At 41.1% G+C, this 26,241-nt stretch overlaps 1 protein-coding gene across 3 annotated transcripts in view; it reads left to right on the top strand.

Annotated features, from left to right (window-relative positions):
* The window catches only part of Ube2h (ubiquitin conjugating enzyme E2 H), a 95,199-nt gene that overhangs the window by 43,937 nt on the left and 25,021 nt on the right, over positions 1 to 26,241 (top strand). Inside the window, exons 2-5 of one of the 3 annotated variants that reach the window (XM_028762532.1) lie at positions 1,724 to 1,800; positions 2,966 to 3,040; positions 20,911 to 20,950; positions 22,093 to 22,145. In XM_028762532.1, coding sequence (XP_028618365.1) covers positions 1,724 to 1,800; positions 2,966 to 3,040; positions 20,911 to 20,950; positions 22,093 to 22,145 — 245 coding nt within the window. The remainder of the gene's footprint in view (positions 1 to 1,723; positions 1,801 to 2,965; positions 3,041 to 20,910; positions 20,951 to 22,092; positions 22,146 to 26,241) is intronic. The other 2 variants (XM_028762533.1, XM_028762534.1) reach the window with 2 other exon arrangements.

The following is a 26,241-nucleotide window of genomic DNA, read 5'->3' as shown; positions in this document are numbered from 1 at the left end:
TCATTTTAGTTTCTTTTTAAAGTTTTAGTTATGTGTGTGTGTGGAGTGCCTGAGGAAGTATGCATGAGCTCTCCTGTAGCTTCGGGGCTTTGTTAGCACCTGCCATGGCTGGGCATTGACTTGGACCATTTGCAAGAGCAGGGTGTTCTTATCACTGAGCTGTCTCTCTAGGCTCCCTGTTTTCTTTTTTGACTTCACTGTCTGGACCTTTGTTATGGTATCTTCCTCCTCACTCTTCTAATAACATCTTACTTTTTTCAAATTAACTTTGAGGAAGAATGCTGGAAATAGAATACAGGTTCTTATGCATGCTGAACACATGGTCTATCACTGGACTGACTGTCTATACCCACTCAATGACTTTTTGTCTTTTCCTGTGTTGCCTAGTTATGTAACTCTGCACTGACTCTGAACTCGTGGTGTAGCCCAGACTGCCCTAGAACTCAGGTCCTCAGCCTCACAAGACTCCTCCCCACCCTTGCCATATGCTTCATATTTCCTTTACCAGCTTCACACTTGGCCTTAGCTTTTACAGTATAGAGAAGGGGGGGAGGGAGGGAGTGGGACCACTCGTGCACACATGTACATTTGTGTGTGTGAATGTGAAGGCCAGAATTCTGTGTATGTACACATGTGCATTTAAATGTGTTTGTGGGTGTGGAGGCCAGAGAGCAGCCTTAGATGTTGCCTTAGCTGTCTACTTCGTTTTGGGGGAGTGGTTTTGTTTCTAACAAGGTCTCACTATGTAGCCCTGACTGTAGAACACGCTAGCTTTAAAACACTCAGAGATCTACATGCCTTTGCGTGCTGGAGGCATTGAAGGCATTTCCGTCATGCCTGGCCTACCTTGTTTTTTTGAGGCAGGGTTTCTCACTAGGACATAAAGCTTACTTGTTACACGGGCTGGCCATAGAGCACTTGAGATCTGCCTGTCTTTGCTTCCGTGTTTCACATAGGTGTTTAATGGGATCACAGCTTCATAGCATCATGCCCAGCTTTTTTTTTTTTGGTTTTTCGAGACAGGGTTTCTCTGTATAGCCCTGGCTGTCCTGGAACTCACTCTGTAGACCAGGCTGGCCTCGAACTCAGAAATCCGCCTGCCTCTGCCTCCCAAGTGCTGGGATTAAAGGCGTGCGCCACCACTGCCCGGCAATGCCCAGCTTTTGATGTATGTTCTGGGAGTAAACTCAGATCCTCATGCTTTGTTCAGCAAGCACAGTATAGAATGGGCTGTCTCCTCAGCCCCAAATCTTAATACTAGGAAAGAGTTTTCAATATGTCTCAAAGCTAGGCAGGTAGGTGTGTGAGGAGAACCAGAAGTGTTGCCCATCCGTGATTAGAGTCCTGATCCATACCTAAACCTGAAGACACAGCTAAAGAGCAAAAGACTGAGTGAAAACAAACACCGTAGCTTTGCTCCATTTTACCTCTTTAAACTTGACACAGTCCCATCAAGTGGTACTTTCCCAGTTTGCAGAGGGAGAACAAATACCCAGAGAATGAGTTTATATTGCTAGTCTCTCTGAATCCAACGCTTACTCCACATTCTTTTCCTAAGGGGTATTAGTTGTCTCTTAAACTACTAGAGTTGTTCTGTATATTTTATGTTTTACCAGAATTATATCAAGTTTGGTAGCACTGGCCAGCTGGCATGTCTTGGGTCTCACCTGTAGTTATCACATGTGTTCTAAGCCCGTATGACTTCCTTTACCTTCTACCTCAGCATCGAAAGCAAACATGAGGTCACAATCCTAGGAGGACTCAATGAATTTGTTGTCAAGTTTTACGGACCGCAAGGAAGTAAGTACATGTGTGGGTATGTGTTCTTTTTAATAATCTTTACTAGACTATAGAACTATCAACAGGCGCATGGCTTTGGAAAGTAAGTGTTAACAAATACTAGAACCAGTGAGTGAAGAGATCTTTTTACCTTTTCACAAGTTCTGGTTCTGTTACGGATGGTCACATAGATGTTCCTTGGGAAGTGTATTTTCTTGTTCTGTTTTTGTTTGGGGGATTGGTTAAGGTAGGAGAAAAAGGAACATGACTATCTCTTTACAAACAAATGAGTAGTGTTCAATAGAATCAAGTAAAAAGTGAGTATTGGCTTAACTCTGGGTATTTTAAAGGAAAATATATGGTGGGTTTTTGTTTTTGTTTTTGTTTTTTTCTGGTACTGGTGATTGACCTCAGGCTTTGTGCACAGCTCTACCTCTGACCTATATTCCCTCATCCCCCTCCCTGACCCCTCTCTTACTTTTTAAGGTTTAAAAATTTTTTTACATGTATGAGTATTTAACGTATGTGTGTGTATGTATACTGTGTGTGTGCCTAGTGTACACACTTTCCTTTAGAGGTAAGAAGCGGGGTCAGCTCCTCTGGGATTGGGAGTTACAGTTGTTGCGAACTACAGTGTGGGTACTGAAAGTTTAATCTGGCTCCTCTGCAAGAGCAACAGGTGTTCTTAACTACTGACTCATCTCTTCAGTCTCCTTAGTGAGGGTCAAGGTCTCACTAGTTGTTCAAGCTGGCTTGAAATTACCCTAGTTCGGGGGCCCTTGAATTTTGGGTCTTCTTGCCTCAGTCTCCTAAATAAGTAACGAGAGATTCTGATCAGAACAAGATAACTGTAATAGAACAGGTCTGTTCCTGTTAGATACAGTGTAAAGAGAAACACATTAATCTGAGATGAAGTACCTACTCTGCTAGTTGTAGTTGATCTTGGGTGTTTTTTCCCCTTTGTAACCCAGGCTAGCCTAGAATCCACAGCAATCCTCCTGCCATATCTTCCTAAGTGCTAGGGTCACAGCGAGAGTCCCCTTGTTCAGCTGGTTCCTGGCTCTTGTGGAATTGGTTTGAGGCCTTTCTCAGGAGAGAGAGGGATTTAGTGTTCATTTATACTTGGGTTTAATTACTGCTTTGGAGATACAGTTCTAATGGATAACATGTTTTATTTCTGTTACAGCACCATATGAAGGTGGGGTGTGGAAAGTTAGAGTGGACCTTCCTGATAAATACCCTTTCAAATCTCCATCTATAGGTATGTGATGACAGTTCTGAAATCTAAGAGGAAAATAAAAACCATATATTTTATGAGAGATGATTGTCCAGAAACTTTTGCTAAACTGAATTTTTCCTTTCTTGACCTTTTTTTTTTTTAAAAAAAAACTTACATGGATGTTTTGTCTGTATGTCTATGTCTGCACACCGCAAGAGGGAATGGGATTTCATGGGTCTACAGTTACTGTCTTTACCATCTTCACAACTGATGCCTAGTTTCCTGCAGTTTAGACTAACCCCAACTCTAGCAAAACAGACTAAAAAAAACATCCTGAAGTTTTGCTTTAATTCCAGCCTTCCACATTTCCGTGTAGTATAAATAGTGTGTTAGAATGACGTAGTGTATTAAGGATGATCCCAGAACTAAATCCTATCAGAAGTCGCAACCCGTACCAGTGTCAAACCACTTTACTTCCTGTAGAGTTTTATGTCCTGAGAATACTAAAGAGCATCTGTAATTCTTCCTTAACATGAGGAATTCTTAGGGCTCTTCTTTCCTTCAGGTCCTGAGGTAGGTTTTCTAAACCTGCGCCTACCCAGGAGAAATGTATGGATAAACAGATGAGAAATTACTTCAGTGCTGTAAGATCCTGCAAGCTACAGGACATGGGATGCATAGCTGTGAGGGGTTGAGTCTGACAGTTTATAAGCACACTGGACATTAGACCGATGTATGTGGCTAGGGGTCAGAGCCTTTCCACAGCTTCAGTCCATGGCAGGAAAGCAGAAAGAAGAGTCCTCCCTTTCTTCACAGGACTCTTCTGCTGTGCTTCTCCATGCCTTGATTACTCCTGAGTCTCTCAACTTCAGAGTTTCTATTGAAACACTTCAAATATAAATGTTCACATATGTATCATGTAGACCTATTTAAAGTCAGAAAATTGACATCCCAAGTGTAGTTTGTTACCTGTTTAACAGCAGACAATAGGACTTGTGGAAGCCAAGAGGCAACTACGAGGATGCAGCCTGTGCTGTAGAGATAGAGCTCTTCCCAGGCATGCGCCAGGCACAGGGCACATGTCACTGAAGCCTTCTGAGATTTATCCTCAAAGACCGTTTTCCACTCCAGTGCTGGGATCAGACTTGGAGCCCGGCTTCTCCAGGCAGGCACCTCCACCACTGAGCTTCTGCCTGCATCTTCTCCCCTAAAATACCTAAACAGAAAACATTGCTCTAACTACTAGTCTTTTAACTAGTGACACAAAGCCCCACGTTAATTTAACAGTCATAAGTTTTATTTTGCGTTTCTGTATACTTTTCAGAATTTGATGTTCTACATATAAGTATCATCTTTCCTTCAGGAAGAATGAAGTTGATGTAGTTGAAATACGTGTATTAGCCGTCCTTTCCTTCAGAGGAGGATTTCGTTAGAGTTTTAATCAGTTTGTGACATGATCCATTTTCGGGTCATCAGCAATGCAATACTATTAAGATGTACTTTAAGCATTTTGAGAGGCACTAGCTCATTGAAAAAGGGCAAGGTGTATTTACTTTTTGAGTTGTATAGACATAGAATTAAACAGAAGGGAGAGAAAATGAGATAATCTTGACTCGGTGTTCTTTTAAAATCTTTTTCCCATAGTGTCTGGCATGTATACTGATGATGAATTCAATTTGAGCTCCCAGATAGTAAGAAGTGAAATTGAGAGGGGGTGGCTTGGTGGCAGAGTGCTTTCCTGGAATGGAGGAGGCCCTGAGACCAGCCCCCAGCACTTTAAATGGATTCATAAATGCAAGTTTAGATTAAGTCTGTGTGTGTGTGTGTGTGTGGCAGACCCAAGTAGTCCTTCAGTTTGTCCTTTAGCCTCAGCCTCCTGATCTTAGGTGTATGTTATCACCCCCAGCTTGGATGTTAAAAATATTTGTTAGTATAGAATTGGGGTGTGTGTGTGTGTGTGTGTGTGTGTGTGTGTGTATTAATGTTTGGGTATATGTACATATGTCGTGTGTATACATGTTTGTGTATAGAGGCCAGATGTCAACCTGAGGTGGTATTCTTTAGAAACTGTCTACTTGATCTTTGAGATAAGGTCTTATAGTTGGGCTAGATTGCTTGGCCAGTGAGCTCAAGAGATGAACCCATCTTTGCCTTCCAGTTCTGGGATTAAAAACATCTGCACTGTGCACAGCAGTTCTGATGTATTTTCCATAGATGTTTCTTGCTATGCATGTTGGCAGTGCTGCTGGTTGTTAGTAACCATATATAGTTATATATAGTTAGGCATCCGTGAGTAAGAAGTTTTATCACTGGTTATCAGAAAGCGTTCTGGACTTGATTTTAATTTTCCATGAAGTGATATCCATACTACCTGTTGTTGCCTTTCTGGCAAATAGGACACTAGGCAGGACTGTGGTACTCATCTGTTTAGTTGGAGCTACTCAGTAGGAAGATTGCTTGACCCTACAAGTTTGGGGCCATTGGACTATGTATTGACCCCATCTCTTTAAAAATAGAAAGGAGCCGGGCAGTGGTTACTCACGCCTTTAATCCCAGCACTTGGGAGGCAGAGGCAGGTGGATTTTTGAGTTCGAGGCCAGCCTGGTCTACAGAGTGAGTTCCAGGATAGCCAGGGCTACACAGAGAAACCCTGTCTCGAAAAACAAACAAACAAACAAAAAATTAGAAAGGAATTTGGACCTGGTGGGTGGTTTATGCCTCTGTAGTACCAGTAATCAGGTAGTTGAGGCAGGAGGATTGCTTGGAGCCAGGAATTGTAAATCAGCCTTGTAACATGGCAAGATGTTACCTCAGTCATATATGTGTATTTTTTAACAGGCTTAGTGGTGCATACCTGTAGTATCAGCACTTGAGCAGGTAGAGGCAGGAAGATCAGGAGTCAATGCTGGTCAGCCTGAACTACAGAGGACCTTGTTAGAATTAAGTGAATTGTGTTTGTTAACTGTTCATGAAATACTCAAACATGTATGGCCTTGACATAGGAAGGTTAGTAAGAATAGATGGATGTACAGTACCAAATATTCTTTAGCCGCTATGTGAGGCAGTGCCTCTGTGTAGCAGAGAGTGTAAAGAAGAGGTTTTATTTAAGTGTCATCTTTACAAGGCTTTGGAGATGTGAGGATATAAATGGAAACTTGAGCACTGTTTGGACTCTGGATGCTGTTTTAATCTAGAGGTCGTTCCGTAAGTTCTCACGCCCACTTCTCCTGACTCCATTTGTTAGCTATAGCATGTGTGCTCGCTGTTAGGAGCAAGGGACACGCGTGTAGCTGCACCACCGCCGAGCACTTGTGTAACAGGGCAATACCACACATTTACACCAAACCACAGTTTATATATAAACTATGTAACATACGGTCTAATTATGAATAGATAGTAATGCGTGTGTGTGTGTGTGTGTGTGTGTGTCCTGGGCAGAGTAGTGCAGCACTCCAGAGACAAGAGTCAGGTGGATCTCTGTTAGTCCAATTTCAACCTTTTCTGCATACCTAGTTTCACAACTGGCCAGCCAGAGGTACATATTAAGTCCCTATATCCAAATAACAAAATGTTTTATGTGTAGCAAAAAAGAGTAAAAATTTAAAACAGTAAAGTGATAATAATGTGGTTGAGCTACAGTGTGTGCTTGAAACTTTTCTTGTTTGTTTGTAGCCAGCTTAGTAGTATGTATACTGTGTGGTAAAGATCTTAGGTCCTTTTAAAAAATTTTTTTACTTCAAAAATTTAAAAAAGTGTGCGTGTGCGTGTGCGTGTGCGTGTGCGTGTGCGTGTGCGTGTGCGTGTGCGTGTGTGTGTGTAGAAATGGCTCTAAAGTTAAGAGCGCTGGCTGAATTCAATTCCCAGCACCCACATAGCAGTTCACAACTGTCTGTAACTTAGGTTCCAATGAATCTGACACCCTCACAAACACATCCATGGAGGCCAAACCCCAAAAGACTAAAAAATTTTAAAGAAAGGTAGTGGTGGGGGGAAAACAGACATAGTGGCACACACTTGTAGTGCCAGCACTTGGCAGCAGAAGCAGAGGGATCAGGAGTTTTAAGGTACTCCTTGACTATATAGTGAACTGTACTGAGCCGTAGCACAGATCTTTAAATTAGATTCGGCTGTCAACTAAATAGGACAGTTTAGGTTGTCAGACTAGTCAAAATCCCTTTTAATTTTCCTAATCTGATTCATTTTTAATTAGAAGCTACTCTGGTAATCTGCCATATTTTTATCTTTGTGTCAGGGAATATGGGCAATGCATTTCAGTGTTTAATTCACTTTATGCAAAGAATTGATGTAATGAGATAGTTACTTTGGATCACATATTTAAAAATAAATTCTAAGCTTCTCTCTAACCAAGTACATCTAAACTATTATTTAAAGAAAAGACAACTCTTACCAGGGAAAAAGATTCAATCAGGCACACATAGGCGGGTAGTCAGAGAGCATTGTGCAGGCAAGGCTCATAGTTCATCTTGAATGTAATGGAAAGATACTTAAAGGTTGGATTTTGTGTGTTCAGGATGACAGTTCTGTTGAGAAGAAAGCTATGGGTAGAAGCAATTGTTCCAGCTGCATCAGAGAGATCCTGTGTGGACAAGGATTTGGAAGTTGGGATACCAACTGACAACCAACAGCTGACTTGGGGTCACATACATGAAGTCCTAGCTCAGGAGGTGAAGGCAGGGAGATCAGAGTTCCAAGGTCTGATCTTCTCAGCAGCCTAGTGAGTTCAAGGCCAACTTGAGTTATATGAAACTCTGTCTCACAAAACTGAAAGTCCATCAGAAAGAGAAGATTTGGGCTTTATTTTATTTTGGTTTGGTTTTGAGACCCGGCCTTGAACTCAGAGAGAACCACCTTCCTCTACTTCCCAAATGAGTATTGGTATAGGATTAAAGACCTATGCCCCAAGCTGTAAAACAGATCTAATTCTGTATCACTAGCTGTCCTGAAACTTGATCTGTAGACCAGACTGGCCTTGAACTAAGAGATCTGTCTACTTCTCTCTCCTGAGTGCTGGTATTAAAGACAAGTACCATCAAGCCCAGCTTGTTGGATGTCTTGTTTTGTTATTAAATGGGATATTCTGAAAGATTTTTAACTTGTTCTCTCTAGGGATTTGTTTAGGAAAGAAACTTGGTATAGTAGGGTCAAGTAGGAGCCACGCCTTCAAGGAATGAAAGGATAAAAGAAGGGAGAGAGTTTGCTGAGGATGTTAGATACAGTATATAAGGCCAGGCAGTGGTGCCACATGCTTTTAATCTCGGTACTTGGCAGCTAGAAACAGGTAGATCACTGAGTTAGAGGCCAGCCTGGTCTATAAAGCAAGTTCCAGGACAGCCAGGGCTACAAAGAGAAACTGTGTCTCTAAAAAATAAAAATAAAAAAAAATAAAAAAAAAAAAAAAAAACAGAAAATGAGAAAATCTGCTGATTGGATAGCCTTCTCCATGAAAATGGACTGTTGAATGAATTCAAGAGAAGAGAATGGAAGATGTGCAGGATGGGCTAAAACAGAGAGAAAAGCCGCTGGAGAGTAAGGAGCTGCAGAGAAGAGGGGGAGATGTTAAGTGGCAGAGGGTCCACACAGAGTTGTCCAAGTACAATTTACCACCTAAATCCAAGGATTCTATATATCCACTAATTAAACCTCACTTATGTACCAAAACCAGTCTAAAAGTCATTTCATCAATTTGGAATGTGTATAGCATTCCCTGAATTATAATAGTGCAACTAATCACAGCATATGCATTGTATCACTTAGAGTAGTCCAGAGGAAATTGAAATTCGTGGAAGGATGTGTCAGCTATAGACTGTGTCCTTGAAGAACTTGAGTGGGTTTTGGTCGGGAGTGACAGTGGCGCTGGAACAGCTCCATCGAGGGGATGCAGAGGGACACCTGGCTAGCAGAGAGACACTTTCTGTGGGAAGGAAGGGCATGGGATTTGCAGAGGACAGCTACAGAGTGATGTTCGTGTTAGCTCTTCAGTCTGAAGTTGAATAAAGGCTAGCAGGTAGGAAGAGGAATTTTAGAAAATCCTTGGTAAGGACAAGAGACTGGTGGGAAAGAAATTGTCTGGAATTGTGACTACAGAGGCATAGCTGTTTGTAGACATGAAAGGTCTTGGCGTGTCCTGGGCATATAGAGTGGAATGAGATGAAGGAACAGTAATTGAGGAGGAACACAGAAGGCTGAGAGGAATATGGTCTTTATGATGATGATGAATAGGAGTGGGGCGGAGAGAGAGCTGGGTACCAAATTACCACAGAGGAAAGCCATTTATTAAACTATTGGTATCAACCTGCTATCAGGGACCATTTCCTATGAACTCATCTTTCTGGTCACTAGAGCTCTCCTCTCCTCTAAGGATTGACCTTGCCTTTGTGTGCTACTTAATAGAGAACTTAGCCATTTCCTTTTTTGAAGCTGACTTAGTAATGCCAGCTTAAATTCTGCCTTGAACATTGCCTTTTTGCACTTTTCTTTTTTAAGAAAAGAAAAGGTTTTGTTTAAATGTATTAGTTATGTGTCGTAGGTATTATAGCATTTTCATACATATATATAATATAGTATCACCTGTTACCCCTACCCCTATTCTTGCTAATTCCCTTTCTCCCTTCTCATTCCCAGCTAACTGTCGTGTGTGTGTGTGTGTGTGTGTGTGTGTGTGTGTGTGTGTGTGTGTGTGTGAATGTGAGGGGGGGGAGGGAGGGAGGAGAGACAAGCCAATGAGTTTCATTAGCTTACTAGTAGCTATACTGAAGACTGCATCTCTATCCCATATTGACCATTAGCTTTGTGTAAATCTTGAGAGATGAGTAGTGCTCCACGGACCCCTCTCTATGACAAGACAGTGTCAGTGACGGACCAGTCTTGTAGTGATCTTATGTCCTGAGTTGAGGAGTGCGATAGCCATGCCACGTGTTGGCCCATCACACTCACCCCTTTGCTCTGCCTCTCTTACATCCTTCTGCCCGTCCTGCTTTGTCTCCTGAGCTTTGGAGGAGTGGTATAAATATCCCGTGTTATGAGTTACTTTGACCGTTGCATAGAGAACCTGCGCGGGGTAAGTCTAATAGCAGCACTAATCTATGGGCACAAACATGGCTATTTAGAAGGCAATTTGACAGGCATATCCTGACCACTTAATAAAACAACTGCAGGAGCTTCTTGACTATGGCCTATGATTTTCTCAGCCGAAGACTTTTGGATAGGTTTCTAGTACCTGCCATGAATTTCTCCTATAGAGCAGACATGGAATTCAGTCCGAAAGTAGTTGGTTACTCCTGTAACAAACTTGACACTACTGCTCCAGTAGGCTCATGCTAACCTGGTGAGTCGTCATTGTGGCAGAGTCCACACCTGAGAAGCAACTGCTGATGGCAGGTCTCCGCTAGTGACCTGCATGACAACATAGTACCTTTCGACCACAGCAGGAAGGAAGCTTCTAGCCAGTTCTAGCTACAAACAAGGTATGGTTATAGAGTTTTACCTTCTAGTTCTTGCGGTCAAACAAGAATAGTGGCAATTGCCTGTATTGTTTAGAAAGCCCCGGGGAGAAGCCTCTGTGACTGCTGGAAAAGTAGTCTACTCTTGGCACTACTCTTTTTTTTTTTTTTTTAATTTATTGATTGATTGATTATATGTGAGTACACTGTCACTGTCTTCAGACACACCGAAGAGGTTATCAGATCCCATTACAGATGATTGTAAGCCACCATGTGGTTGCTGGAAATTGAACTCAGTACTTGGGGCTTCTGGAAGAGCAGTCAGTACTCTTAACTGCTGAGCCATCTCTCCAGCCCTTGGTACTGGGTTTTCGTTTAATAATGTATGGCTTCTGGACAGTTCGTTATTGCATAATCTTCTTGTTGGCTATACAAAAAGTCCATCTTCCTGCTTCGGGTTCTACTTTAAAATAGGTGACCTTCACGTTTGTGCTGATTATTCTGACATCTTTTTTTTCTTTGGTTTTTCGAGACAGGGTTTCTCTGTGTAGCCCTGGCTGTCCTGGAACTCACTCTGTAGATCAGGCTGGCATCGAACTCAGAAATCCGCCTGCCTTTGCCTCACAAGTGCTGGGATTAAAGGCGTGCGCCACCACTGCCCGGCTTATTCTGACATCATTTTGGTATTTGATCATTTCTTTCTTGTTAAGATTTGATGTTAGAATGCAAACATAATCTTGATGTCTTAGAAGAGACACCGTATCATGATCATAGCAATTGGACTGACTTAGAATTTCAGAGGTTTAGTCCATTATCATCATGGCAGGAAGCATGACGGGGCGCAGGCAGACACAGTGCTGGGAAAGGAGCTAAGGATTTTATATTTTGGTTCACAGGCAGCTTTGTGCCAGACTGGGTGTAGCTTAAACATGTAAGACCTCAAACCCCTCCTCCACAGTGGCACACCCTCTCCAACAAGGCCACCCCTCCTAATAGAGCTGCTTCCTATGGGCAAGCATTCAAACACAATGAGTCTCTGGGGGCCATTCTTATTCAAACCAACACATTTGTATTCCTTTTTAAACCTATGACATGATTGATTTTAGATTTATTTTTATTTGTGTTTGTATGAATGAATGCTACCTGTGGAGGTGCTTAAGGAGGCCAGAAAAGAGGGCATTAGATGCCTTGGAACTCGAATTACAAGCAAGTGTGAGTTGCCCAGTGTGAGTGTAAGGAATCAAATTTGGATCTTGTGGCTTTTAACACTGAGCCATCTCCCCAACCAGTTTCCTTTTTCTTTGAACTGAATTTAAAGAAGAAGAGTGGGAGAAAAAAAAAAAAGAATTATGCCAAGCTGGGCTTGGTGGCACACATCTTTAATCCCAGCACTTGGGAGGCAGAGGCAGGAGGGTCTTTATGCGTTCCAGGCCAGCCTGGTCTACAACTCAAGTTTCATGACAGCCAAGGCTACACAGAGAAACTCTTGTCTCAAAAAAACAAACAAAAAGTACCCAACAAACAGTTACGTTTTAGTTCCCTTTGAAAAGCATGGTCACACCACTTGAGATTTATTTATATTTTGGGTGTTGTTGAAAACCCTGTTGTTGACAGGCACTTTATAGATGGTTTCATTCAGTTGCCTCATAAGGCCGAGATGTATTGCCATACTGGTTGCCAAATCTGCAGTGTTTGCTTCCATCCTGGTGGGGGTTTTCTGATTGTTTTGTTGTGGCCATACCAAATTCTATTAGAATGTTATACAATAACTATTGGAGTATTATAAATTCTATTTTCACTATGAGGAGAATATATGAAAGATAATATCAATGTCAAAATACCCCCTCACCCTTGACAGCTCCTAAAAGAAGTTGTTGTGGGGCATGGAGAGATGGTTCAGTGGTTAAGAGCCTGTTGTTCTTGACAAAGACTATAGTTCAGTACTTCACACCTGTGTTGGACAGCTCACAACTGCTTCTATCTCTAGCTTCAGGGCATTCCAAAGACCCCTTCTGGCCTACTTGGGCATCCATGAGCATACACATACACACATAAACAAAATGAGAGTAATGTTTTCATGTGCTGGAGAGTTTCATTTCTAGGTTGTGAAAAATAGCATGAAGTTACTCAGGTGTGGGTATGATAGAGCAAACCTTCAGAGGCAGGACAAGAAGGGTGTAAGTTTGAGGCTAGGCTAGCATGCCTCCCAAGTGCTGGGATTAAAGACATTCGCCACCAGCAGTCTAACTTTTAAGTATCAGCTTTTAACTATGACTTTGTTAAAATTGCTAGAGCCAGATATGGTAGTGCACACCTTCAGAATCCCAGCATTTAGGCCCATCGGCAAGCACATCTCTTCTGAGTTTGAGGTATTATCCTGGTCTACATAGCAAGTTCTAGGCTATCCAGAACTATACAGTGTGAGACCTGTCTCCAAAAAAGGTGGGAAAAAGTTAGAAACCTGAAATTTTCTACTGTCTTCCTGCTGCTCTGAAAATCCTTCCAGATCTCTCATTGTGACTAGATGGACGACCAGGACACTGAGAGATAAATGTGGGGATGGGGGTGAGGTTAAAAATGAAATAGTAGGGAATGGGGTAAAGGTTCTGGTTACCTACTGATTCATAGAAGAATCACCATCATTTCCTAGTTATAAATGAATGTTTCTTACCTAACCAGCCCATCCCTCAGATTCCATATTATCAGAGAAACAGAAAAGAGGACCCCGTGATGAGTTTAGATCTCCTGAACACATAAGGATCAACTCAGAACTTTCTATGACACAGGGTTTTGAGGATAAGCTCCTCCTTGCTTGGTTCCTCACCTGAAAAGATACAGGCCAGGTCCATCTCCTGAGTAGGGAAAGTCCCAGAAGAGTCTTCTGTTCTGGTGCAGGCCTGTCTGAGGTAAGATAAAGGTCTGAGATAGTGTGTCAGTGCACACAGCTGAAATGTGGCTGTCACCCTTCTTCAGCTGGATGACTCTGGTCACCTGAGTGTCAGGAACTGAGATAGAAGCTATGACTATCCTGAAAGTCAGGCAGTGGTGGCGCATGCCTTTAATCTCAGCACTTGGGAGCCAGATGGAGCTGGATCTCTTAGATTCTAGGCCAATCTGGTCTACGAAGTGAATTCCAGGATAGCTAGGACTACATACCATAGAGGAGACCCTGTCTTGAAAACCGTGTGTGTGTGCGTGTGTGCGTGCGTGTGTTTCTGAGATACTGCTGTAAGGAAAGATAGCATTCAGTCTTGTGTGTTTGTGTGTAGGTTTTTCTTTTGGTCCCAGGAATTGAACCTAGGAGCTCATACTTAAATAAGCATAAGCTCTACCACCAAGCTGTAGTCTTAGCCCCTGAATATATTTTTAAAACTATTTTTTAAAAAAATACTTGGCTTTGAATCATCTGCTTTCTGAGAAGGTTTGTGTGGGCATGTGTGTCCTAACAAATACCAAAATGACAATGTTTTTGCTTAAATTTCTCATAGGAATTCATACACTACAGTTAAATTGCATCAGCCACAGCAAACCTCAGCCACTTGAGTTCTGGCTCTTTCTGTCCCTTGGACAGAGCTATATTTTTACCTTTGGCGTTTTTCCTATTGCCTTATTTCCTTAGTCATTTGTCCCAATCTTTCATTATGTCAAGATAAACCTGTCAAATTCCCAGATTGATACTGGATCCCAGAATATTTCTTCACCCACAGATTTGATCATTAGTATGTCTGCTAGCAAGTAAAATGTTAAGCTATATAGATTAAAAAAGTATATATATTGAGGGATTAGAATTTTTCCTTGTGTCCATGGGGTCCTGAATTCAGTCTCCCCATGCTTCCCTACCCATGTCTGTCTCTGGGACTTGCTGCTTTTACTTACCACATTCTCATAAAGGCTGCTTTCAAAATATATCCTCTTAAAATATCTTCATACTAGTTTCTGGTGGAATGGAACAGGCATTGGGGAGGTTGTCCTGCTGTAGACACATACAATAGTGTGGTCATAGCGATGCCAGAAGGAAGAAGACAGTGCCAGGGCAAACACGCTCAGTCCTGAGAACGCTCCTTCTCTGAATTTCTAGTTTGTTCTTTCCCAATCGTCTCCCTTGAGAGTCTAGAAGTTTCATTGTTGGCATTCTTGTCCAGAATGTATGTGACTGTGCCAGAAACTCTGTGCACAGACTGTGCAAGAGCAAATGGAAGGAAATAATTTTCCTTTTTATTGATTGGCTTTGTGTTTTTGTTTTTCTGGTTTTTAACAATTTGAGCTATGCATCATGGCATATGCCTCTAATCTATGTACCTAGGAAGCAGGAGACTCATTGCAAGGCAGGTTTCAGCTCAGTCAGGGCTACATAGACCATGTCTGAAGCACACACATTCATATACACATTCTCCTCTCCCTTTAAAAGCCTGCTAATATCCTTCCAATATAGTCTGTGGGGGAAGGGATCCAGATGGAATTGAAAGTGGGGAGTAGGAGAGATTTGACTAAAATATATATACATGCATGGAATTGTATAAAATACATGTATTTTCTTTTACATAAAAAACCTGCACTAGGAAGAAGTTCTGTGGCCTGTGAAGGTTTCTTGTGCACTGTTGGTCTAATAGTACCTGGGCCTTGAAGGCGAAGGTGTCAGCTAATACTGCCCACTTTGGAATAGTCAGTGGGTGTTGTGGTACTTATGTATTATGTTCTCAGATAGTTTGTGGAGCAGCACTGCCTTACAAAGTTCGTCTCCTTTAAGGGCGTCACCACTGGGTGTTTCCTTTTAAATCCTCTGTTCTTGGAGATCTAGACACTTAAGAAATCCTAGGTTTTTGGCCAAAGGACCTCTAGAAATAGAGTAAGAATGGGAGTTTAGAGATGATACAGTCCAGCTGTTTATTATCTTCACAGATGAAATAAACAGACCCATGCTTGGAAGAAAGTGACTGGCCCAAAGCCTGAAGTTGGTAACAAAGTGGGGGCCAGAACATCACCCAGTTAGAACTTTGCTATGTGCGTGTGCTACTGGCCTCTGTTTCAGAATTCTGATGCTCATAACTCTTAGCATACTGGGGGGGACTGCATTCTGGGTTCCAAATCTTTTGAGGTTTGGTCATATTATATACTCCTGCATTCAACCAGGACAAATTTGAAATTTAATTGAAAACAGTCTAGAAACCATGGATTTCAAATGTACTGTCAGCCCAAGGCCAAAGAGGGGATACTTTATCATTGCCTGACAGTTTGAATATAATCCAAGCTCTTCACCAACATCATTCTTATTCCTTTAAGGCACCCCATGGCATCAGAATGCTGAATCTTAATTCCCATGTAGAATATCTGTTTATTCAATTTGCTTGAGATACATGTTGTATCATCTCTTAAATGATGAAAGTGCTGGGAACTGATTGAGCTGTCCTTTAACAAGCCTTTTTTTGTTTTGTTTTGTTTTGTTTTGGGTCAGCCATTTGTTTAAAAACAAGAAGTGATGTTCAGACACTAGTTTCCGGGGCTTTTCATTTTCCTTTTATTGAAAGCTAACATCCGCTGGGCAGTGGTGGCACATGCCTTTAATCCCAGCACTTCGGAGGCAGAAGCAGGCTGATTTCTGAGTTTGAGGCCAGCCTGGTCTACAGAATGAGTTCTACACAGAGAAACCCTGTCTTGAAAAACCAAAAAAAAAAGAAAAAGAAAAAGAAAGCTAACATCCTCTCTGCCCTGCATCTTGTCTGTTTGTCCCTTATCCCTTCATTTCAGCTATGTCTTTGCTGATCTTCAAAAGATGAATGATGCAGATTTGCAGTGCGGTTCACACTCCACTGTTTGTATAACACAGTGTTCTCTTGGGTACCAAGTGCTGCTCCTGTTCCCACTTGGTGAGGCACCTTTTCTGCCACAACTGAAAATTTGCAGCCTCTACTCTAGCCTTCCTATCTTTTCTTTCTCCATGACATTAGTTACCTTCTAATCTAACATGTTGAAAAGAACTCTCCAGAAAAGCCTCTCCTGTAGTTAGCACAGGGAGCATTGGGCTTCAGTAGGGCTCACTGCAAATTCTAGCAAAGCAGGGTGCTAATTGCCAAGAACACATGTGAATTACCAGTAGTGGCAGAGCTACTGTAATTCATATAGAACCATCCTCCTGAGTTAAAAAACAGTGATTCGGTCCTGTTTGCTCGTCATTGGAAGGGTGCAGGCTGTGGGGTAGATCAGTTGTAGAGTACTTGCCTATAGAGTATGTGAGGCCCTCAATTTCACCCTGGTGCTAAATTAATTATGTATGTGAGTACACTGTCACTGTCTACAGACACCAGGAGAGGGCATCAGATCCCATTACAGATGGCTGTGAGCCACCATGTGGGTGCTGAGAATTGAACTGGGATCCTCTGGTAGAGCAGACAGTGCTGGTAACCTCTGAGCCATCTCTCCAGCCCCAATAGTGTGTTCTTAAATGTAACAGATCTTGGGTAGCACAAGGTGAAGGAGGTTTTTGTTTGTTTCTTGTTTAATAGTGGAATCTTGTTTTATTTAAACAGGAAGAAATAAAAGATGTTAGATCTCAGAAGAGTTAGCTTTGGTTTTATTGATCATTTTCCTTTAAAACATCGAGCACTAGTTTACATACATAGTTTAATCTACTTTAAAAACTTGATACTGTATCTACATATTTGAAAGGTTTTTAACTTTTAAGATTAAAAATAGAAATTCAGGAACACTAGGAAAGAAAAAGTAGAAATACTGAAGTTATCACTCAGACATCCAACGCTCATGGGGCTTGTCAACATTGTTGACCCCTAGTTCTGGTTCTGAGGATCTGGGGTGGGTATAGGATTTTGAAAATACTATGGTGTTTCAACTGAGAATTCTATACTGTTAACCTTTGAATGTGTTTGCTTCCAGCTTCCTGTCTGTGTGCCTACTTGCTATTAAAAAAAAAGGAAAAATACCGAAGTACTTCGTCTCTCTTTTTTAAAAGATATTTATTTTTATTTTATATGTAGGAGTCTTATCCACATGTGTATTTGTACACTGTGTGTATGCATACACTGCCAGAGGAGGGCGTCAAAAAGAACTGGAGTTGCCAGATATTTATTAACTCTTATATAGGTGCTAGGAATTGAACCTAGGTCCTCTAAACCCAGGCTGGAAGAGCAACCAGTATTAACCACTGAGCCTTCTCTCTAGCCCTCACTTTGTCTCTGTTTGTTTGTTATGATTTCTTTATTTTATGTGTATGTATCTATGTGAGTATCTATAAAGCCAGAAAAGAATACTGGGTCTCCTGGAGCTGGAGTTACAGGTGATTATGAGCTGCCACGTGGATGCTGGCAATAGTAGCTCAGCAATAGTGGCATCTGCGCTTAACTGCTGAGCCATCTCTCCAGCCATCTTTGTTTTCTTTTAAAAGGAATATTTAGAGTTGCATAAAACCTCTCTTTTTGGAGATAGGATACAACTGTATCGCCCAGGCTGGTCTCAGGTTTGACATCTGCCTCCTGATTACAGGCATGGAGCACTATCCCTAGCAGATGAAACCATGAGCCATCTCATCCACATTCTGTTTTGGTGTCCACTGTGGCCACGGCTCTGTAGCCTAGTAAATTACCTTTGCAACTTTGATACATGTGGTTCACTACAAATTTACCATAAAATCCATGGGATAAAAGTATTATTACTTCGTTATTTAAATGATGTGTTATTAATACATCAGTCTGTTACATGGTTTTGCCTTGTTTAAATAGTATTTTTAGGGTTTTTTTTTTTTGGCAAATTTATACATGTATACATTGATCATAGCTACCCTCACAGTCCTTCCTCCCACTCCTCCCCAGAAATTTCCAGTGTGCCCCCTTACTTTTATGGCCTCTTGATTCTTCCCTCTCCCCTGTCTCTCTTTCTCCTAATAACAGAGTCCAGTTAGTGCTGCCTGTTGGAATGTTGGCTGGTCTCACTGACTATTCTTATGGGCGACCATAGCTGCTTTGCGTTCATGTCCTGAAAACAGTACATCACAGCTCTCCTTCCCATCCTCTGCCTCTTAACACCCTTTCTGCCTCCTCTTCCTCCATGTTTCTGAACAGTGGGGTGGGGCCTTCGGGTTTGCTGTGATGTCCCATTAGGGCTAAGTGTTCAAGCAATACTCAACATTTGCATGAACTATCCACTGAAGAAAGTTCCCTTGAGAAGACTGAGAGCATCAGTAGTCTGTGGGTATATACAAATATTAGGAAGCAGCTTGACAATACCTCCATTTAAGGAAACTGTCCTAGGTTTTCCTTTAAGACTTGCCACCTCCTAAGCTGAGAGCCTTTGACCAAGTTTATAGAACCATGCTTTGTTTTTCCATTTAAATTTAACTTTAAATCTTTCCAAACTGACACATGATCTGGTTCACTATGCCTGGCTGTGTGGGATTCCTAGTCCATGGGTGCTTTAGCCCTATCTATAGGGCTTGGGGTCTTCTTAGTTCTTGGCCTCTTTTTTTTTTTTTTTTTTTTTTTTTGGTGTGTGGGAGGGTATCTCACATTGTAGTCCTAGCTAGCCTGGAACCTCACTATGTAGACCAGGCTGGCTCCAAACCCATAAAGATCATTCTGCCTCTACTTCCTTAATGCTAGAATTAAAGGTGTGCTCCAGCCATGCCAGCTGTTAGAATCTTAACTTTCAGTATTCTCATAGCTTACCCTGCCCATGTATGTTATTAGCATTTTCCTAGGGTTACAGGGATTTTTCTCCTTTGAAGACATGAACTTGGGCTGGAGAGAGTAGCTTCAGAGGTTAAAAGCACTGTCTGCTCTTCCAGAGGTCCTGAGTTCAATCCCCAGCAAGCACACGGTGGCTCATAACCATCTATAGAGTGATATGATGCCCTCTTCTGGCATGCAGATTAGAGCACTCATATCCATAAAATAAATACATAAAATCTTTTTTTTTTTAAAAAAAAAAAAAACAAGGCATGAGCACTTTTATTAGCTTTTATTAAACTCGAGCATCTTAATGAAAAATTAATATTGATGCAGTCTTTTGCATCAGCGTGGTTTACACATTCATTATAGGACTTTTTTGCTACAATAGTAGCTAAAGCCTTAACATAAAGCTGTGAAGACAAGAATGAAAGAGTGGGACTGTTTGGGATGGCAAACAGAGTAAAGCCTGAAAGTGCCTGTGCAGTTGTGTTCCTGTCCCTGGTGACCTAACTTGAGGGATGCTTGTAAGGTTTTAGAAGCCACTTAAGGCTGTCCTTTGAGTTGCCACATCTGTGTTTCCGTATCCTCTCCCTCTTTCCGAGTGTGCTCTGTGACTGTCCACACATAGCAGTTACTTCCTCCTGTCTCTTGGCCTGCTGCTGCTGTGACCCCGGGGAGGATAGTGCTGTCTCATTCTTGTACCCTGACTAAGTGACTGCCAAGTAGGTGCTGACAAGCATATTTAGAAGGACAGATAGACTCTGTGGGAAAGGGTTGAGAGGGTGGAGTGAGGACAGTGGTGATAAGAATCATCCAGAGAACTTGTCCAAGGTGTGTAGTAGGCAGCACAGTCCTCCTCAGGGAGCACCGTGGGAAAACAGCACAGTGGGTAGCTCTGAGTTCCTCCTGAGGATAGTGTTATTTCATTCATACACTGTTGAAATCACTAACTTTAAGTTTAAAATGAGTAAATTTCTTCTTGGAATTTAAACAGCAACAATTTTAAGTTACACTTTCTGTAGGAATGTATTTTAATTCCCTTTCCTTATTTCTTGGTTGCCTCGATTTTAATTAAAATTGACTTCCTTTTAGTGAATAAAGGAACTGCTTTGGTCACTGTTCTTGTGAGATGTTGTGGTTTGGAGGCAATGTTCTCCTAACTTGAGTCGCTCTGGTTCGTGTTCCACTGTGATCAAATGATCCCTGTAAATACACTGAGAACCTCAAGTGTGGAACTTTTAAGTTAAGTGCAGCTGTTAATAGTGCTGTTTCATAGCTTTCATCATGGCACCAGTTATAAATCACTTATATATTCTCTTGGCAAGCTCCTGTGTAATTCAGAAGACAGTTGCTTATAAGGTTATCTGATCTGGGTGGTGGTGCTGCACACCTTTATTTCCAGTGCTCAGGATGCCCAGGTGGGCGAATCTCTTGAATTTGAGGCTAGCCTAATATACACAGTGAGTTCCAGGACAGCCAGGACTACACAGAAAACCCTGTCACAAAAAAGCAGAAAAAAAAAAAAAAGATTATCTGATACAAACAGCTGCACAGTCCCAAAGCTTGCTTGGTTGTTGTTATAGGACTCTGTATTTTAGTTAGTTTGGTTGAATATATATAATCTTATGTATTCTATGAGTAGCTGAAGATGTAGGGTTGAAAATAACAATATGATTTTACTGCCTTTTTCAGTCCTAAAATGGTATCCAGTACTGACAAGTTAAGACTCACTGTTCTCTGCATACTTTGTGCTGCTAATTAACATCTCTTTTTGCAGGATTCATGAATAAAATTTTCCATCCCAACATTGATGAAGCGTAAGTAACTATTTAAAAATGTTTGAATTTTAGCAGCAGCTGTTCTTGATTAATTAGAGGTCATTCTCTTTCACAGATATAAAAGAACTCTCAGTTATCTTTTGGGTTTTATGGAAGGCAGGACTATATGAATGGTCACTTAAACTATAGATTTCTAGGGACGTGATCGCCTAAGCCATTGAGATTCCAGTGCAATTATTGATTGCACTGCTCACATATTTTCCATTTTCATGACTGAGCCTTTCATTTCCTTTGGTATCTAGCTGAAATATTCCGCATCTCAATTCTTATTGTATAGACCGAAAAGACCTCTTTGTCAGCATATGGATTTACTGTTTTCAGCCCTAAACATATTTCTTAGTTCTTGAGGGACAAATATGAATGCTAATTTCATTTTAGCTAATGAATCTTAATTACCCATTTCTTAATGATTGTTTTTAAGTGATGTCATCGCAGCCTGTCTTTCTCATCCAGTGCGGGTTATCTGGACTGTACTTTTTTCTTCGTCCAGCTTTAGTTTGGCTGTCTCACAGCCACATAGGAAATTTTTGTGAACCTTGCATGGGTAGGTTACATGTCTATATTGTGTTTCTTAACCTTTAATACCTCAATGTATCTGCCATCCTAATGACAAATATTGTTCTCTTAAGTAACTATAGTAGATTCAGGAATTTAGTATGATGTAATACTTTCTATCTAATCTGGAGAGTAATAGTATAAGGTTCATATACTCCCTTTAGTTGTCAACTTTCCCTTAGTAACTTTAATCTCTGACATCTATAATATTTTTAAAAATATAGATTAGTTATTTTTCAAATTATTCTTTAAGTTTGTTTTTCTTAGGAGACTCAGAACATTCATACAGTTGAAATTCTGTGTTGGGAAATCACAAGGTCTACCTCTTGTTCCCTGGTAATTCTCATCACTGGGGTCAGGTGTGTTCTTCTTGGAATGCTCACTCTTGTTCCTTGTTGATTGTAAAGGAAACACAAAAGAACTTGTAAATCCCTGTGCTTCTCCAGTTTACTCCCAGCATCTTAAAGGATCTGTTGTTACAAAGTGTTTTTGATAAAATTGGCTGCCAGAAACATGCAACTAGATTTCTAATTTTTAAAAAGTGCCATTTTTTTCATCTGTTTCAGGTCAGGAACTGTGTGTCTAGATGTAATTAATCAAACTTGGACAGCTCTCTATGGTGAGTTTGGCCATGGAATATTATTTGGAGATACTGAGATGCCATTGCCTCAAAAGAATGTTGTTTGGCTTTTCTTCAGTTATGTTGTGTTGGGAATGGGAAAAAATTTTGAGGGGCTGAGTGGGAAGGTTTGCTTGATGGGGGGAACAATGGGGTGGACAGTGGGGCTATGGAGATTGCTCAGTGGGTAAAAGCACGGATCATACAACATGAGGACTGGATCCCTGGTGAGCATGGGGCCTTGAAAGGCAGAGACAAGGAGTTCCCCATGCAAGCTGGCTAGGGAGATGAGCCGTATCGGGAGCCTCTGGCTTTATTGAGAGACCCTGCCTCAGTGAATAAAGTAGAAAGAACACACGCACATTATACACAGACAACTGTGAAAATGGAAAAAGAAACAGACTTTTTTCCTCTGAAATATAAGCTTCAGTTTAGTAATGCAAATTTAAAATAATTTAAGGAAGGGCTGAAGAGATGGTTAACAAGACACTCTTGTGTAGGACCTGAGTTCATGTCCTGCATCTGTGTCAGACTGCTAGCAATTACTTAAAACTTCAACTCTGGGGAGGGTCTGATGCCTCTGGCCTCGGGTACCTGCATTCATGTGAATATACTGCCCACCTTCCACAGACAGACATAATTTTAAACATTTTTTGAATCTTTAAAACGTAAAGATTCTGTGGGCCAGGAATAGTAATTTCAGTACTCAGGAAGCTAGAGCAGGAAGATGTTTGTGGGCATTCATTGTTGGCTGTGTGGAAAGACTGACTGGAAAGTTAAAAACAAAAAGAACTAATACAGTTTGTAAGATTCTGAACTAAACATACTGTAATATATATATACAAATACATACACAAATGTTGGTTGTTTTAATTTTAGTGGGTATATTCTGAAACTTGGATAGTGTAGTTTTAGAGAAAATCCCTTAGCAAAGTGGCTCCGGGACGAGGTGAGTTCTGAAAGTGTGACTCATCCATTGTAACCAACCAGCCAGTGACTGAGTCAGTTCTTCAGGATACGGTGGTGAATGTCACCTGCTAGAGGAATTGAAAATAATTAGAAGTCTCTTGAAAGTGAACTAGTGATTCTACACAAAGTAAACGTCTTTACTTTTAGTCACAAGTCCGAATCCACAGCCTTGATAGACATTCCCCTCTCTGGTGTTCCCACCCCATGAACTTCTCCTGCACTGTTTCTGCTGTTAGTAACCTCTGAGTATGTTCTCTTCTACACCCACTTTGGTATTGGCTGTCTGTGCCTATTAATTTTTTGTTCTGCTAGATTGTTATCTACTGTAAGGACTGTTAAGTGTGTCCAATTTTTAGGTGGGGCTTTTAGCACAGTGCCTTTGCTAAAAGGGGTTGCAAGAATGACTAAATAGATCGTAGTTGCTGAAGGCACACAGAAAGGAGGGAAAGATCATTCAAAGCTGGATTGTTCAGAAATGAGGAGAATCAGGCAGACACGGGATGATCTCTGAAGTTTGAGGCCAGCCTTGTCAGAGAGACCCTGTCTCAAAAAAAGTAAAGCCTTTTGAGGAGATCAGGAAAGGGGAGGAGTTGACGAGAGGAACAGGAAGGGAGAAATGTAATTATAATCTCAAAATATAGTACTCTTGGTCCACCCAGAGCCTGAGCCACCTTTCCCAGACATCCCTGTACTAGGTTCGTAGGTGAGCTCACTACCGGTATGCACTTCATTCCTTTATCCTCCTCCTCGGTGAGCATACGGTTCAGGAAGGACTTCTCAGTAGAATTCTGTCTCTTAGTCTTTATGTGGCTGATTCCTTTTTTTCGTCACAAGCGTTACTTTCTCAGATACCCATCGTAGCCAACCCATCGTAGAACATCTTGTTTGCATGTGTTTTTTAAACCTCTTACCTTGTTCTATTGGATCGTAAGCTCCATTTGAGCAGAACTTGAAGTTTCTCCATCTGCAACCCTGTTTTAGCACAAGAACAACTTCGAGTTTTGGAATTTGTTTTGTTTTGTTTTTAATCTTTGGATTATATTTATTTGTTTGTTTTTTTGAGGTAGAGTCTCTCTATGTAGCCCTGGGTGTCCTGGAATTCACCATCTATACCAGGTAGGTCTGGAAGTCACAGAGATCCACCTGCCTCTGCCTCCCCAAGTGCTGGGGTTAAAGGCATGTACCACCATATCTAGGCAAGAAGAAAAAAAATTTTTTTTGGTTTTTCGAGACAGGGTTTCTTTGTGTAGCCCTGGCTGTCCTGGAACTCACTCTGTAGACCAGACTGGTCTCAGACTCAGAAATCCTCTGCCTCCCAAGTGCTGAGATTAAAGGTATGCACCACCACTGCCTGTGGAGAAAAAAAGCTTTTTAAAAAAATTTCTTTATTATGTGTAAGAAAAGCTTTTTAAAAGATTTTTTATTATGTTTATGAGTGTTCTCTGCATGTGAATGTGTATCACATGATTCTTAGAACCTGTGGAGGGCTGAAGAGGGAGTCAGATGAACCATGCAGATGTGAACTAAACCCGGAGAGCAGCGACCGCTCTTAACTACTAGCTATTTCTCTAGCCCGTAGACCAAGAACATGTTTGTGACCCTGGATATAGAAGTATATGCAACACATACAAAAGTTAAAACATTTACTGGTAACAACCACAAATAATTTTTATCTTAAAACAATTCTTTGGCATGCATATAATTTTACTATTTATTAAACATGGAAGCAAACTTCCATACTGGTTACATTAATGAATTTGTACTTAAAAATACAATTTAATTCTTTAAAAAAAGAATTCAATATTAACTGAATTTTTGATACCTCAAATATAGAGCATTTTGGTTGTTGTTCAGAGTTGATAGATAATGATCAATATTGAAAAGGCCACCTAGGTTAATATATAATACAAAATGGCAGCTGTGTTTAAGAACATTTCAGAAAATGCTGGAACTTCTAACTTGATACTTCCATGTAGAAGACTAGTTGTAAAACATGGACAGTAAAAGTACCACATCTTGTAGCGATGGAGGCTCGGGTCTTAGGGAGCACTCCCTGGCATGGGAGAGCATGTCTGCAGACACAGTGCAAAGTACACATCCGTGTTCAGAACTAGGGCTGCATAAAGTTCACAATGCACTACAGGCAAGGACTGCTGTGATCTTGGTTTCATTATATGTTGGATTTTGAATTTTGGTTGTTGCATTTTCCAAAATGCCATGCTTTTTTTCCAAAATATTTCCATCTTTCATTCCCTCCATCCATATGGCATCACTGTCCACAGCTGTGAGAAACTGAATACTAGAGGAGGGACTTGTCTTGGTCGTTTCTAAACCACACATCTCCTACAATAGGGCCTGCTGGATAGTACTTTTTGTTGAACTAAATCAGCGTATGACTATGTCTAGTACTGCTTTCCTTAAGCTTTGGGGACCAGTGGCTTGATAAGGCAAGGTGACCAGAGGTGACCAAACCCGACTGGGTGGATTTTTTTTTTTTTAATCTGGCAAGCTGTCTGAACTACTTGATGTACTGCTGTGTTTCCTTAAACTGTATTCACATTTTAGAAACGTACATAGCAAAATGCTCCAGCCTGGTTCCAGTTATACTCAAGTAAGTTAGATTCAGTCTCACCGACTTTGTACAACTGGCCAGAAAACCTTTCTACTGATTCTCAAAGAGCTCATGTCTCCAAAAGTTAACACAGATTTATTAATTATAATTTGTATGACTGACTCAGACAAAGTGATGATTATTTTGTTTTTCAGTTGTGTGCAAGCTATCACCACCCTCCCTCCATCCCACAAAGAAAAACACTTGCTAGCTAGCACCACACATATGCATCCCTACAGCCCTGGAGCTCCACCAGCCTCCTTATTACGTTTGTAGAGTCATCTGCTCTGAATGCCTTATCAACTGTGAGCCTGCTGCTGACAGGCTCTTTTCCGCTTCCATAGTCTTAGAAAGTTTGTAGTATGTATCAAATTCTTTTCCTGACTGAGCAGTGTCTTAGCTCATTTTATTGATATGTTTGTGAGACAATGATCATTTGAGTAGTGCTTTGGTAACTGTGTACAAATTAAACTTTTTAAAAATTTTGTTTTCCTTTAATCCCAGCACTTGGGAGGC

This window comes from Grammomys surdaster, unplaced genomic scaffold (assembly GCF_004785775.1).
Source record: "Grammomys surdaster isolate TR1022 unplaced genomic scaffold, NIH_TR_1.0 134, whole genome shotgun sequence".
In the NCBI taxonomy this organism is placed as follows: Eukaryota; Metazoa; Chordata; class Mammalia; order Rodentia; family Muridae; genus Grammomys; species Grammomys surdaster.
The sequence above is the reverse complement of the archived record's forward strand: the minus strand, read 5'-3'. Positions and strand labels throughout refer to the sequence as shown.